This window comes from Macaca mulatta, chromosome 1, assembly GCF_049350105.2.
Source record: "Macaca mulatta isolate MMU2019108-1 chromosome 1, T2T-MMU8v2.0, whole genome shotgun sequence".
NCBI lineage: Eukaryota > Metazoa > Chordata > Mammalia > Primates > Cercopithecidae > Macaca > Macaca mulatta.
This window is the reverse complement of record NC_133406.1, coordinates 139,742,393-139,758,498: the sequence shown is the minus strand read 5'-3', so window position 1 is coordinate 139,758,498 and position 16,106 is coordinate 139,742,393. Positions and strand designations below refer to the sequence as shown.

General features: G+C 37.3%; 1 protein-coding gene across 3 annotated transcripts in view; it reads left to right on the top strand.

The window, feature by feature from the left end:
• The window catches only part of CDC14A (cell division cycle 14A), a 164,677-nt gene extending 152,695 nt beyond the window's left edge, over positions 1 to 11,982 (top strand). For all 3 annotated transcript variants that reach the window (XM_077952391.1, XM_015145931.3, XM_077952398.1), the window contains one exon: positions 9,955 to 11,982. In XM_077952391.1, the coding sequence (XP_077808517.1) occupies positions 9,955 to 9,984 (30 nt within the window). In that variant the 3' untranslated portion in view covers positions 9,985 to 11,982. The remainder of the gene's footprint in view (positions 1 to 9,954) is intronic.
• The last annotated feature ends 4,124 nt before the right edge of the window (positions 11,983 to 16,106 follow it).

The window sequence follows — 16,106 nt, the reverse complement described above, 5'->3', positions numbered from 1 at the left end:
ATTTCACCCCGTTAGAGTTTGCCTTGTGATTGCAGACTTTGTCAGTTCTCATAATGTTCATTTTCCTTGTGTGTTAGGGAATTTTGGTTCGTAGTTTCAGAGTGCATGGGAGTTTTTGTGTGTTTCTCTCCTCTCTCTGTTTTTCACTCCTCATCTGCTGACCTTCTTGTTGGCTCTACCTGATCATCTAGGCCTTTGGGTTGGGTTTAGAAAGAGACCTTAATGACCCAGGCTTCCATCTCTTGGTGAGCTCCTCCCAGGCTAGCTTCTCAGGCAGGGATGTGGCTCCACCTTAGCCCTGGCCCAAGAGCAATGGTCCCAATTTCTCTCAGCCTCCTTCCCCATGTGGGAGAGCCTGACTCCACCCCTGATTTCAGGCCAGGGGCTTTTCACCTATGTACCCACATGAATGGAACACCTAGCCACCTCTGCAGGCTTCCAGCTGTGTAGCCAGAGTCCTACCACTGTCTTGATTGTTTCTGGGCCACAAAGGTGTTGATCTTGCTTTTTAATTTCTGCTGTGCCCTTTATTTCTTCTTCATCTTTAAAAATATTTAATACATGCATACAGAGGGTAGTTTGGAGTGTACCATCTTGACATTAAGTAGGTCCAGTCTCTGCAGCTTGCTGTTCAGTGCCTTTTTCAGCTTTCCCCAACCAGCTTTCCAAACTCATTTCCCTCCACTCCTGAGCATGAACCTTCTGCTTCTACCGGGCAGTTTCTTACGTCCTGGAATGTGTGCAGCTCTTCCTACCTCTGTGTTTTTCTTACATGTTAGGTCCCCAACTTGGTCTCCCGTCCTCCCTCCCTTTGCTTCTCACCTCCTTTCCATCAGGAGTTGGCCTAAGTCCAACCTCCTCCTCTGTGAAGCCTTCCTTAACCTCACCAGACCATGGCAATCCTGACGTTTTTTGAAGTCTTTCTGTTTGTATTGGTTATTGGCCTTCCTCATCCCTCTTTCGTATTGAGAGTCACCTATCTTGTGGATGTGGGCCTTGAATCCCCACTGAATTCCTTGATTGAGGTTAGAAAATGTCTTTTATTTTTGTTATCTCTGAAGCATCTGGCATTGAGCTATGCTTACCTGTTTGATTGTGGGTGTACTCAGTCCATACTTGCACCTTTTCTAATATTATGTAGGTCATCTGTTTCTTCCAAAAATTTGAATTTTACTGTGTGCGCACGTGTGTGTCAGATCTTTAACTTAGAAAGGCATATTTTTATTGCAACTCCCTCTTACACACACATACGCATACATGTGGACGTGCATGCATGTGCAAACAAGCACAGACACCACGTGCACATTACCTGTAAAGTCATTGGATTTGCCCGTAACAGAAACCTTTGGTAAATGACACAGGCTCTCCTTGATAGTGAATGTCTAACCAACTCAAAGGTTGATATATGTGGGAGAGAACCGTTTTTATCAGTTTAGAAATAGATATTTTTCTCTGTTGGGCAGACTGTTGTGAGTCCTTCAGCCTTCTGTTATGAAAAAGCAGTAGACTGTAAGAGAAAATCAAGAAGTCTCCATTTGAAAGTGAGCAAAATAAGATTGACCCATTCTATCTCATTTTCCTTTATTTACTCTTTAAGTACACATTACTTACTCTCTGGCAGCTCCTAAATATTTATGGTTAAGAGGGGAAAGGCTGTGTTCCCAATTCCTATTAGGAACCTCGTTTCCATGCTCTTCTGCCTTTTGCAAACATCATCCAAGGATACTCATATCTTTTTGTCCTCATCACTGTTATTACCTCCCTTCATCCCTGGAAGACTTTTGCTTTCACTTTTTAGCTGCCTAGGCACTGCCAACATTCTGGACAACTGTAACATTTTTCTAATCATTATCATCATCCACTGTTTCTTGAATACCTTCTATGTGCCTGACATGATATTAGGTACTTTATATCCATTCTCTTACTTATTTAACCTGCTATTTACAGATGGTGAAATCAAGACTCAGAGTGGCAATAACTTGCCCAAGGTGTCACAGTGATCTTATTTTAAACTTTCTTAACTTCAGTTATTTTTATCTTTGTTCACTTGAAAATTCATTGAGTAAACCTTCTTATTGCTTAGCACATTGCTTCTGACATCTTGAATCCTGCCAGCCTCCTGTAAACATTTCCCCCTCCTCCTAACTCTGCTCCATGACCTCTTTCTGACCCTGCCTGTTTCCCCAGCCATCTCAGTTCACCTCTTTCCTTCTGTAGCCTGCATAGTCATTTTTGCTTCCTTTTTCCAACATTCTCACTTCTACTTGGACATTCTGTAACCACTTGATTACCAGCCTCCAAAATTAGATCAATTCAACCATCTGTTGTATCTGTTCCTCATCTCTCTCCTGTGAGCACTGTTGGAGAAAATCCCATAACTTTGCCAATTGGCTCCATCTCAAATGTGTTTCTAATCTACCCGGCCCTTCAGTGCTCCTAATTAGTTGTCTTATCCCTTTTTGGCTCTTTTTCTCTTCCCCACCTGGCTGTTCCAAAACTTTTTAACATTTTTCACCAACACAACCCCTTTGACCCTGCTTTGAAATCTGCTAAGAACATAGAATTTATCAGAAGTAATTTCCTCTAACTTGCCTCTTCTCTATCTCAAAGTTTATCTGCATCTGGACTCATCCATTTCTTCCTTCCCTTTTAAATCCAAAGAAATCCGACTGTTTTCCAATGATAACTCTACCTACCTGTGCTGTTCTTTCCAGACTCTTCCATGAAGTTGCCCTAACCACTTCCTTCCCCTTTTATATCATCAGCCTCTTCCCCTCCGTTTGCAGGTCTCCTCACCTGCAAATGTGCACATCCAAGTTGGTAGGCTGGTGGGGGCTGGGGAGGAGTCTTCCCTCCGTCCTGTCTTCCTCTCACAGTTTCTCCTTTATGGCCAAACTTGGGGAAAGAGAAGCCTGCACTGCCCCCTCCCTTGTCTCTTTGGTGCTCCTCCGCTCTGTAGCTGGGAGGTGGCCCCTCATTCTGGTGAAAGTCTCTCCCACAGATTACTGCCAACTTCTTCAAGGCCAGATCTGATGGGCTGCTGTTAGTCCTTCTTCTCCTGAGCCTGCCCCTTAATGATTGTCCTTACATTGACTCTTTCTCTTTGGGTAACCTCCTGAGCATTGGATCTACACTCCCAGCTTCCTCTGGGTGTTACCTGGGATGGAGAGAGTACAGGTTCCTTCTACTGCCAGCTCCTCTTTGGTTTCCTAGCCAAATCATCTCATCTTTATTCATCTAGTCATCCAAGCTAGACATTTGGAGCCATCGTTGACACTACTTCTACCAGCCTTTCCCTCTGTCACACCAGTTACTAAGTCCTATCAAGTCCCTCTAAAATGCCTCTCTGTCCCTCCATCCTTACCACTGCTGCCCTAATTGGGGTCTTCATGAACTATTGCGTAGCCCTTTCTGTTTTCCTGTCTCTTGCCTTTAATCTCTCCTCTATACTGTTGTCAGTGTTAAATTTCGGAGACACAGAGCTAATCAAATCCTTCTCATGTTTGGCTTCATTCAGTGGCTCCACTCTGCCTACTGGGTCAAGTGTGGCTCCCCTGGCTTGGCATTCAGGGTTCTTCCCTGTCGGACTGTGTGCCTCCCTGCCAGCCTCCACTCCAGCAGCTCTACCTGGCATCTGACCTGCATTTTGCAAGAGTGCCATGACCTGCCTTGAGCCTGAACCTTAGCACTTGCAGTCTACTCTGCTTTCCCTTCTTTCTCTGCTTGGTTTTATATTTCTTGACCTGGCTCAGTAGTTATCTTTTTGATAAGCATTTGCGACCCATCTAAACAGAATGGCTCTTCCTGTTTCGGCTCTCCTAGGAGTGCTGACACTCTCATATTATAGTCAGTTATACATGATTCTCTCTCTCCTCTGCTTTCCTTTAAGCTTCTCTGAAACATGTTTGTTTCCTGAGGTTCCATAGTACAGTATTAAGTGCCTAATAAATATTTATTGAACTAAAAGTCGGTTAATGTATCTGGGTTTGTGAATGTTAAAGTGCTTAGGAGCCTGGGTCTCACTGTTAGCGTATGAAGCACTAACAAACAAGTTTCCACCTTTAGCTTTAATATACGGTATTCTGGGGTTGTGTTTTTTTTTTTTCTAGAAATGTGGCTTTACACTAAAGAGAAAATAAATTTTAACTGAGTTTGCATCAATATAATTTTGGTGTTCAGATGAACTGAAAACACTCATGTAATGGTTGGCTGAGTCAAGCTGGGTGTCAACAATCTGTCATCTAACAATCGAGCTCTTTGTGATTGTTGAAAAGCATATATTAAATTTCTCCAGAAAAAAGAATCTATTAAAAATCATGTAGGAAGGTGAAAGACTATTTTATATAGCATTATAATGAACCCAAATTAGCTTGTTAAGTCTTGAAGTCCCTGAAATGCACAGAGAACACTATGGGAAAATGTACACACGCCTTTTGAACCTGATTTTATCACAAACCTTAGTCTTTTTATCTTAATATGATGCCAATAAAACCATACCCAGCTACATTTTATCTAGTGTTATTGGAGGAAATATGCATCATATTAACAGAGGCAAATTCTTTCAGTATTGTACATATTGGGTACAATATATACTACTTGCGTGACAGGTGCACTGAAATCGCAGACTTCACCACTATACAATTCATCCATGTAGCCAAAAACCACCTGTACCTCAAAACCTATTGAAATAAAAAAATAAAAAGTACTTTCAGTATTGTGAAACCACAGTTATGGAAATAAGTATCAATGCACACATCACATTTTCTGTGTTAATTTGTAAGCAATACAAAAACTGAAAACACTGTTACAAAGGCATAAAGAGACATAGGAGTACAGAGGCAGTTATAGGTGTATTTATTTTTTCCCATTGTTGTATTTGTTCATTAAAACTTAAAACACTATAGTTATGTATAAAATACCATGTTGCCAAGCATGTATTTTTTCCTTTAATTTCAATCCCATTAAAACAAACCATTTTTATTTTAGGTGCTTTTTGCCTCTGTGGTTATAACTTAAACCAGGGATAACTAGTACACTATTTTTTATTCCTTAAAGGACTTGGGAAAATGTAGGAAAGAAAATATCAGTGTGGCAAAAAGTCCATGAACATTTCGAATCAGGATTTTGACCTCAGTAGGATGCTAACATTCCAGGCCGTTGGATCCTTTGGTTCAAGTTATTTGAACATTAAGACATGGTTACATTCATTTCTGTCAAGGACCTTAATCTTTCATTATTCTTTATAATTTGCTGTTTTTGATAGCTAACATGTTTTATTTATTAACCATCTGTACAATATTTATATCTATAATTATTAGACATTTTCCTACCATGATTAGGTAACTGGGCTGTTTAAAAAAGAAACACCTCCAGAATAGCTAAAATTTTAAAGTTACTACCTACATCTGCCAAAACAGATTAGTAGCAGATTTCCAGAACAGAACAAATTGTCTTGATCTCCTTACCTAACACTTTGTTTTATGTCAAATCTTACTGCTTTCAGGGAACAAGACTTCTTGATGGAAGCTTATATTTTGACATAAAAATTTTGGGGGCTGCAAATGTAAGGCAATTTTATCCTTATTTTTCAGGTTGAATATTGCTACATTATTAATTTTATGGTATTCATACAATGAGAATACCACATATTCATGACAAACTTGATTGGGTCCTAACTCACTATAACTCTGTTGAACTTACTAATTATATGAGCTTGAATATTATATTTGAGAAATTAAAATCTCTTGGTTATATAAACAAGGGCTAACTTCTAACATAATATTTATACTTCAGGTTTCGCTTTCTTTATAACCATCTTCATTGTCATTGTTATAATTTGTTTTGTATTTCAGATTCCTTAATTCATTATCATAACAACAAAAAACATTGGCCAAGCAGAATTAAAACTTTAATCAATCATAATACTTAAGCATGGATGTTCTTATAATGAAAATTTCTTTTAAATTTAGAATATTCCTGAAAATTCTTTGAATTCAGGCCTGATGAAAATCATCCAAAAATGTATTTATCTTTTAATGCAACAAATATTTTTTAATACTTTTTTAAAATTCACTCAGAATCACAGCTTGCCTAAGGTCATTATTTGTCTCTGTTACAGTGATAGAGAATGTTGGATTGAATATGTAGTGATCACAAGACAAATGCTGGCTGTCTTGAGACATTATGGTAGCTAAGGGTTTGAGCGAGCTTTAGAGTCAGACTGCTAGGGTTCAAATTCCAGCTCCACCAATTCTTAATTACATGAATTGGGGCTAATTACTGCTTTGTGCCTCAGTTTCCTCATCTGTAAAGTGGGTTGTCTCAAACATTTAATATATGAATATGTATAAGCTGTTTAGAACTGTCCTTAGCATATAGAAAGTACTCAAATATCTAGCTCAGAATAATTGACGTGTCAAGTAATATATCTAATTTGTTAGGAACTTCAGATAGTTGTATTTAATCTATTTTTGAATAATAAAACCAATAGCAGTAATATTTTTCATGGAATTCAAAATGCAAATGCAATTTTACTATAACATGTAATTTCACTATAAAAATTAAAAATGCTAGTAACTGGCTATTGTCTTTTCTGGGATATTAGGAATTTTACAATACATGGACATTTGGAAAACATTGTAGTTTGGTAGTCCTACCTGTGACTACAAAAAAAAGCATGAAGTTTTGCTTTTTTACGATGTGTATTAGGTCAAACCAGGCACTCATATGGCTTATCTATCTATCCCACCTAAGATTTCAAATGGAGAGTACTTGTGTTTCTCCTTGAGGTTTCCTCAACCGTGGCTGAGTACAAATGACCCAGAGAGACCTTCAGCACAACCCCATAGGATAACCATGTGATACTTGAAGTTTAAATATTCCTGTCATCCAACACTGTTGCTCCCTGAATAGAAAGGTCTCACGGTGTTAGTTATGCTTTTGTTAAGTGAATAATCTTGGAGACTTGAACAATTCTCTTCTCCCCTCAGTGCATTTCTTTTTTTTTTTGAGACGGAGTTTCACTCTGTCACCCAGGCTGGAACGCAATGGCATGATTTGAGCTCACTGTAGCTTCCACCTCCCGGGTTCAAGTGATTCTCCTGCCTCAGCCTCCTGAGTAGCTGGGATTACAGGAATGTGCCACCATACCCTACTAATCTTTTGTATTTTTAGTGGAGACGGGGTTTCGCCATGTTGGCCAGGCTGGCCTTGAACTCCTGACCTCAGATGATCCACCTGCCTTGGCCTCCCAAAGTGCTGGAATTACAGATGTGAGCCACCATGCCAGGCCCCCTTAGTGCATTTCTATTAAGATTTTTATTTTAGATTGAAAATGAAAGGAAGTTAATTTGTTACAAAATACTGATGCCAGAATAATTTGCTAAACCCTTTTTACTGATCTTTTATTTCCCTTTCCTTTATGCCATATAAAGAAACCATGGAACATGTTTTGTTTTGAGGACTTTGGTATTATATTTTTATCCCCTAGTGCTTAATAGATACAACTGATGGTTCTGTAATTATTTGTCTAATGAATTGAACTGGTGGGACAGAAGGTCCATTCGTCGGCCAAATGGTGTCATCATTTGTTTGCAGAGGGCTGCAGGGCCAGTTAGGCAACATAAGAGAGCAAATTAGGGGTTTGGAAAAGGAAATAGTGGGGCTTGTGGTGAACTGTATCTGAGGCCAGATGAAACACCAGCCAGGGCTTGTGAGCTCTGTGTGAAAGTAAAGGCTTTGGCCAGAAGACTAATGAATATATTCTCCATGTGCATAATAGAAATCTTTAAAATGTTCTAGACTACTTCTGTTTTCCAGTTCACTGGGTACCATGATTCATTAAATAAGTAAATAAATAAATGAATAGATATGGGTGTGTTTATATATATAAATATATGAAATATATGCACATATACATATTTGCCCCCTCTTTATTGAGGTACATATGAAATACTTCACCCTGTAAAAAAGTTGGCTTAACAAAGGTCGCTTGTCTAATATTTATTTGCTGCATCTCTGTTTATTGATAATTGATGGAGCTTGCAATAACAACTTCGTTCTAAGTTATATGTAATATGAAGAGTTTTCTAATTTCTGTTAGTGACAACGTGCACAACTTTACTAACTGGAACAAAAGTAAAAGTTAAATATTCTCAAAAAAGCACTAGCTGAGCTACACACACACACACACACAGACACACACACACACACACACACACACACACACACACACACACAACATACCTTGGTGGCATTCTTATAGCTGGGGACTTAACTGGCTCTCCCCTCTGACTGCTTGCCAGACTTAGAAGAAACCAAGAAAAAGGAGGTAGAAAAATTTTTTATGCTCTAATTGCGAGCGTGGTAGCTGGTGTCCCTCAAGTGGAATGCATATGAGCTTCAAGGCTTTTGACCAATTTCACTGGACTTCCTCAGGGTCTTACCTCTTTTATTCCCACTGTGGGTTCAGGTATATTTATAGTATAGTGCTCTGATTCTTGATAATCTCGCTCCTGTTTTGAAGTATTAGCATGAACCACATACAAGAAAGTTAATAGCCAAACCTTTTCCATTTTTCCTACAGCTCTTGAAACTGGCAGCCTTGAGAACCACCCATTTCCCTTACTACCTCTCACCTAAGCCTTCCTTGGTGCACAATGTTAACGTTACACTACATGTATTACTATTTAATGTTGACACCGCTGTCTTTTCATTTCACGTCTGTTATGATATTGTGGCTTTCGCCCTTTGCGGTCAGGGACCGTAACTTTTTGACACACTGTGTTAATAGGGACTTACTCAGGAAATGGCTGTTCATAGGGTGTAAAATTCACTGCGGTTTTGAAGCTGAGAAAAAATACCTTGAATCCTTTTGTAAGTTCTTTGGAAAATGGACAGATTCTTTTTTACTGATAACCTATATCATCACAAAATGAACCCGTCTTGTAATTGACTAGACCTGTTAATAAAATGTTACAGACTAATTTGAGAAATAATTATCGGGTGGGAGAAAAGGGCATTTACTAGAAAATCAAGTAAACTTTGTTGTCCTCAGGCATTTAATTGGAAGAATTGAGCAAAAAATTTGTTAATGTTTAGATTGGTTTATGTTCCTTTTTCTAACCACTGTTTCCTGCTAAAAAAAAAAATAACTATTTGGCAAACTTTCTGTAACTCTCTTTATCTTTTCCTGTTTTATGTCTGTTGTCCCAGGCATTCTGATTACATATCCCAATCATGCTCCTTTTACATGTTAGTATCTAATATGGTGTCTTGTATTGTTTACTTGAAAATTGCCTATTGTTTATTAAATTCTGACAGGAAGACTCTTCTGTATAAATGTTTTTGGGTCTTAAGATCAGATTTCAAATCTGATCTTTCAAATCAAATGATCTTTCAAATCAAATGGTAGTACTTCGTGTCCCCTTCAGGGAAAGGATTTGTAAGATATTTATAAATTCAAGCATTCTTAAGGAATTTATTTAAATGGCTGCTAATTCTGCATTAGAAGCATGCCATTGACATTGATATGTAGTAAATTAAATTTAAGGATAAATCATCTCAAAGTATATTCTAGTAATCTTTAATTAGTTAAAAGTATCTTTTAATATTTTTAAGTAAAACTCACTAATTGCAGAAATGCTTAGAGATGAGTTTAGGCTACCTACCAATTTTTAAATTAAAACTTAATTTTTAGTCACTATAAATAAATTAATAAACCTTTTAAAATATGAAGTTTTCTTACAATCACTTTGCATAATTGAATATCTCATTGTTACTTAGCTAATGCTTTGTGTCTGCTGTCTTTTTGTTTCTATTTTGGCTTAGTTTATTTCATTGATCTTTGGTGTAATAGACCTAAGCTGCCTTGTGTGGAAGGGAGAAGCTGCATGACTTGCTAGAAGTTTTACATGTGATGGAATTTAACCTCAGTTTATGTCTCTCCCTGCACAGTCCCTTCAGTCTGAATATGTTCATTACTAAGGCCTTGCCACTCCAGTGAAAGCCGTTCCTCTCTTAGACACAATTTCTTCATCTGGACGAGCAGTGGAGAGGGAAAGCAACTTCTTGCTGGAAGAATATCTCTGCCTTCTTACCTTAAATTAAAGAGAGCACTAAGATAACACCTTCAAGAGACTTGAAAACAGAAAACTGGTTAATGACTACTATAAATGCACTGAAACTATGTTTATGGAGATTTCCATACTTTTAAAGACAGTTTTAATGTTGAATTTGGTATTTTGAAGGGTTATTTTTAATGTATTTTGGTAATACATTTATTATATTTACATGTACAGTGTTACATTATATATGTATTGTGAACTTTAAAAGACTATTTTGATAAATTTATAAATATATAAAATTATGTAAAAACAAGACTATATTTTGATTTAGATTTTCCTGCTGTTTGCTACCAAAAATTTGTATTTTAAGTCTATTTAGTTTTAGTATGGTTTTGTCTCTAATGAATAAAGAATTCCTTCTTATTAAGAAGAAGTAAGGGAGAAAGTTTTCAGAAAGTGATTTTTATGCTCCCACTATAAATACAGCAGATCAGTTCATTCTTTTGGGAAGTCAGGTTAATTACACTGAGTTTATCCAAGTTTATCTCTACCAAGAGTATAATGGCATGGGATGACTTATTTAGGACAATTCCCTTTCCCATTGTTTTTGTTGCTGAGCCAATTTGAGTTAGTTTTGCATCCTGGGGGGCTTTAAAAAACTTAGCATGCAGTGGAAGATCAGAATTCACTGAATATTTCTTCTGAGAGCATGGTTTCATGGTTTTTCTCTATGAAGTGACTCAATATTCCAAATGTTTTTCTTTCCTTCCTTCTTTCAAAAGAGTTCTTAACCCAATTAGAATATCCTGCTTTGGGTACGAGGTTGTTGTTGCCTGTAATCACACATGGTTTGACATCAGTTTTAAATCAATGGAGAGAAAAAACTGAAAAAGATGCTGCTAAGTAGTTCTCTGTATTAAAGGAGATATTTTTAAAACAGGGTACAACCCCCTGCTGCACACGCTAGCATATCTGGAACCTAATATGAAAATGAAAGGACCCTTATAGGTACTCACAGCCCTTTCATGTAAGTATGATCTGATATTTAGGTCTTCAGAAACCCGTAGGTTTCATTTCTATGAGGAATCGAGGAGCCTTACATCCTGATATCCTTCCAGGCTGCTTAAGAATGGACTGCTTCAACACTGAAAGTGCTAGTGAAATGGATTCATATGAAGTGCTATTTACTCCCAACCATTGAGTTATTTATAATGTATTTATTGGGGGGGGTACCTTGAGTCTATTATATTATGCTTCATCAAAACATCTTGTTCATGTTTTATGTTTTTTAAAAAGGCATTTGAATGAATGTTTGACTCAGGTTTGTTAAATTAACCTTCAGTAACTGCAGTACCAAAAATTACACTCAACTGATAAAAAAATGAATTGTATGATTTAGGAATCAACAACTAAAATAAGTGGAATTATGTATCTTTTCTAAAGTTGAAAAAGTAAAATATTTTATTATGAGTTATTGTAAAAAATTGGTTAATTGTATAGGAAGATGACAGTATTTTTTTCAAGTTATAAAAAGTAATTCAGATGACATTTGAGAAGTAGGGGAGAGGGAATCATGTTGACAGTTTTAGTTCTGTGAACACTAACTTGTGTGAAGCTATTAAAATGATTGTAAAGTTGACTACTGTAAATTTTCCATAATTATGTGTGTATATATGTCATATGTATGTACATGTATATGTCTTAAAATTACTTTACACATGTGCATACATAGACACACCAAGAAGTGGATGTATATAATATAGAAAGTATATAGCAAAGTAATTCTACTCTGATAATAAAAATTGTTTGACATGTATTTTGTTATGAATAGTTTATCTTCAAAAAGATATTTTGCTCTATTTTAAAGTGTAGAAGAATACACTGCTAATAAATAATAAAAGTTTTATGCAATCACTTATTCTTTGGCATTTATAATTTGGATTTTTGAGTTTTCAATGTACTGAAGTCTCTTTATAATTTTATTTTCGGTTCAGTGTGGTCGGTGCCTTGAGTGTTTCAAGATCTCTATTCTGGATTTTAGTTTATCTTTTATTGACTTTCTAGGTTGTGGCCATTGCCTGAAATACACGACAGTGAGCTCACAGAAACCTTACACTTTGAATTTCACAAAAATCATATAATGTCAGGTTCTTGCTTGCTTTCTCTTTTTTTTTTCTGTCAATAAAGACTGATCCTGAACAGTGTTTTGGGTCCTGCTTAGTTCTTTATGACTACTGATGACTATTGTATGATTGGTCATCAGTTTCTTTTGAAAAAGAATGATATTTTTCTTAAACAAGAAATTACAGAAATAAATCAGTTGGAACAAACCTCATACCTGTTGGATCTATGCCCTGAAAAGTCAGCTTGGGAGGAAGAAGCTACACTATTTATTGGAGATATTTTATATAGTAAACTGGATCTCTCTGCATTATGATATTTCTGAGGTTTTTTTTTTCTTTAATTTCTTTCTTTCTTTTTTTTTTTTTAAGAATGCAAAGGAAAGGTTGTGGATGAGAAGGTAGTTTTACATTTGGAATTGGGAATCTGCAAATAGCTGTCCTCACAACATTGCATGAAACAATTGGGGTACCAAGGTTTTCATAGGACCACATCTTAAAGAAGGAGATTTCTTATGAATTAATGAACCTGTTTCACAGGGAAGAAGGAAATCTCTTTTTGTACAGATTGGGTTTTTATGAAAAAGAAAGTAAAAAAACAAATCAATTAGCTGGTTTCAACAGATTTCTCACCTATTGAGTTTACATGTTTCTTTTTTTATCCTTAGATGTAAAATGATTTATAAATCTCAAAACACACCTGGGAAAACTATGTGATTCAAATATAGCAGGAACATGAATTTACCAACTATACACAAATGTGTTTTGAAAGTTGTTTTTACTTCTATGCTTTCTTCAGTGACATGTTAAACCATTAATATGTTGAGTCTGATTAAACCAGTTGTTAGTATATAAGCTGAACAGGACTCCATGGGCTTCATGTCATATAAGAAGTCTGTACTCAATCCCAAAGTACCGTCATAACGCAGAGTCCCCTTTGCAACACTTAGCAAAGCAAGAATTTGGTCACTGTATGTCTCCTCAGAAGATTAATTAGGGACAATTCCAATTACAGAAGGATATAATTTACAGCAGAAAACTCCTTTATTTACCCATAGGTTGCATAGGGTTGACAACTATGGCATATAATGGAAAGTAGAAAATAATTGTATTAAGTTATTTTGAGCTGAATTGAAATGTTAATATATTCCCACCCAGTTCCCTCTCTATGGATTGAATTATGATAATCATATCAAGAAGGAGAAAAATAGCTTTTCTCGAGAATTTTAAACTTTTTTTTGCTAAGTACAAGTAGAAACTTACGTTAAAAGACTAGTTTTAATGTGAAACGTATTTGGAACAGGTTTTAAGTGGACAAACATAAATTAGCTGACCTTTTCACTCTCCATGCCTTGTTTTAAGCTGCATGCCACCAAAATCAAAGTAAATGACATCACCACTTGGCGGTATCTCCTTTGGTTCGAATCAAGTTGACCACATGTTTTTGAGAAGTTGTACTGCAAGTGAAGAATGGGGCATGGTAATAACTGTAGAAATGACTCTGGCTGCAGATATTTACATTAAAACTTCAGATTTGGGGGTAGTAATCTATCAAATATATAGTCATCCCTCCATATCCATGGGGGATTAGTTCCAGAACCTCTGTGGATACCCAAATCAGAGGATGTTCATGTCCCTTATATATAACGGTGTGGTATTTGCATATAACCTATGCACATCCTCCTGCATACTTTAAGTCATCTCTAGATTGCTTATAATGTCTAATACAATGTAATGCCACCTAAATCATTATTATATTGTTTAAGGAATAATGACAAGAAAAAATGTCTGTACATGTTCAGTATAGTAGAGATGCAATTATTTTTTTTTCCCCTGAATATTTTTTATCCCTGATCAGTTGAATCTATGGATGTGGAACCTATGGATATGGATGGCCAATGGTATTTTGTTTATTTGTATTATGGCTGTCTTCCAAAAGGATCTGAAGTGGCTTCATAGAACCAAGCAAGTGTACCATAGGGAGAGTAAATAGGGGCTTTGGACATTGAATTTCGAGGCAACTGACACTGAGACTTGAAGCTGAAGTAAAGCGGCCTCTCAGACATCACAGGAGATCTGTCCTTTCTTTCCAGACTGGGCGCATTTACGCCACACACGCACTTTTAGGCAATTCCAGGACTCTTCATTGGCACTCACTTTACTCAATTTTTAAGAAAAGATTATCTCCAGGTGAGACTGCCATTCTTGATATTCAGATCCCCAAAAATAATTATGTCGAGTATGTGGAAGGACAAAATTGGAACCAGAGATCAGATTACTATGAGAATCCATCTATCTACCTACCTACTACTCTCCTACCAACCTACCATATAACTGGGCTTTACTAGAGCTAATGTAAGTGTAACATATGCTTTTTTATATTGGGAAGTTAAATAAAACTTGGAAGACACAGGGTCCCACAGACTTGGGAAGAAAGGAGCTGGTCTTTGTGAAAAACCCAAAAATGAATAAAACGGTGGAGGAGAGGGAGCCATTTTTCTAAAATCTAGGTTCCTTACAGGCAGAGAGACATTTTGTTTTAAATGGAAACACATAAATTGGATACCATACTTCAACAAACATGTTCCAGGCAGTTTTATCAACTCTGGAGAGAGGTCACCAGTTAGCTTTTCAAGCAGCTTGGGGTTGTAAAGTAATGTAGCATCTACCGAGTGTGACCAGCAGGATTGGAAAGGTAGGCCTAGCTTTTTCTGATTTGAGGTTTTGTGTAATATTCACTTCCTCTTTCTCCCTTCTCCACTTTTCATACCAATGTGTTTCACAAGCATGGCCTCCAATCCTAGACTTTTCCTGCTGCTTCAGGTCCAGCTGGTAGCTTATTTTACCATTTTGGTGCCTTCAATGACCAGCGACTAAATGGCCAGGCACCACGTCAAATGACAACACTGCAGGAACTATACAGCTAACATCTGTTAGCAGAGACACTGGTGGCAAAACTGGGCTCAAACGGTCTCGTATCACATCCGCATAGAGCACCAGCCCCGGAGTTCTCTTTCTCTCTTTTGCTCTGGAGGGTGAATCAGAGATGCTGGCCCTGAGATGGCTGCCCTGTCATGACAAGAAGTGGGACTGCTGAGTGCAACCTTGAAAATCTACTAAGCTGACAAACTGTGACTTTACTTTGATCTATTTTAAAGTCAAATCTGTTGGGGCAAATTATCCTTAATTAAGGATTTCTGTTTAAGTGACAAGTAGTTAGGATGGTTAATTTTTAAGGTAAACCAAAAGAGAAAAAGTTCACTCATCTGGTCTGGAGGAGAGATGAAAGTCAGTTACTAAGTCAGGATCTAATTATTTATCTAATTAGCAAAGCCCTGTGTATTGGGGGCCCCTAAGAGCATTCCCAGTTTTGATAATTTGCTAAGAAGGACTCACAGGACCCAACGTATGGTTATACCCACAAGCTAAGATTTATCACAGTCAAAAAAATACAAAGCAAAATCAGCAAAGGGAAAAGGCACATGGGGTGAAATCTGGAGGAAGCCGAGCACCAGCTTCCATGAGTCCTCTCCCAGTGGAGTCGCACAGGACACACTTAATTCCCCCATTAGGGAGGTGTGACACGTGTGAAGCATTTTCTACCAAAGAAGTTCATTGGAGACTCAGCATCCTCGGTTTCTACTGCTGGCTGGTCACATGGGCAGCCTTTGTAGAGCACGATCAAAATTCCAGACGCCCAGAAGGAAAGCAGGTATTCCACATAAACCATATTGTTTACACAGTTGAGGTGCAATGAACTACACTTATCATTCAGAGGAAGTTTTATATCAGTGTAGGGGGAACCGTTTACCAGTCAAGTTCTCAGGCACAAGTCAAAGACAACCTTGCAAGCAAGCCATTCACAAGACAGTCTCAGGCCTGATTTTTAAATACTTTTCTGTACACCCTAGATCACAGCCAA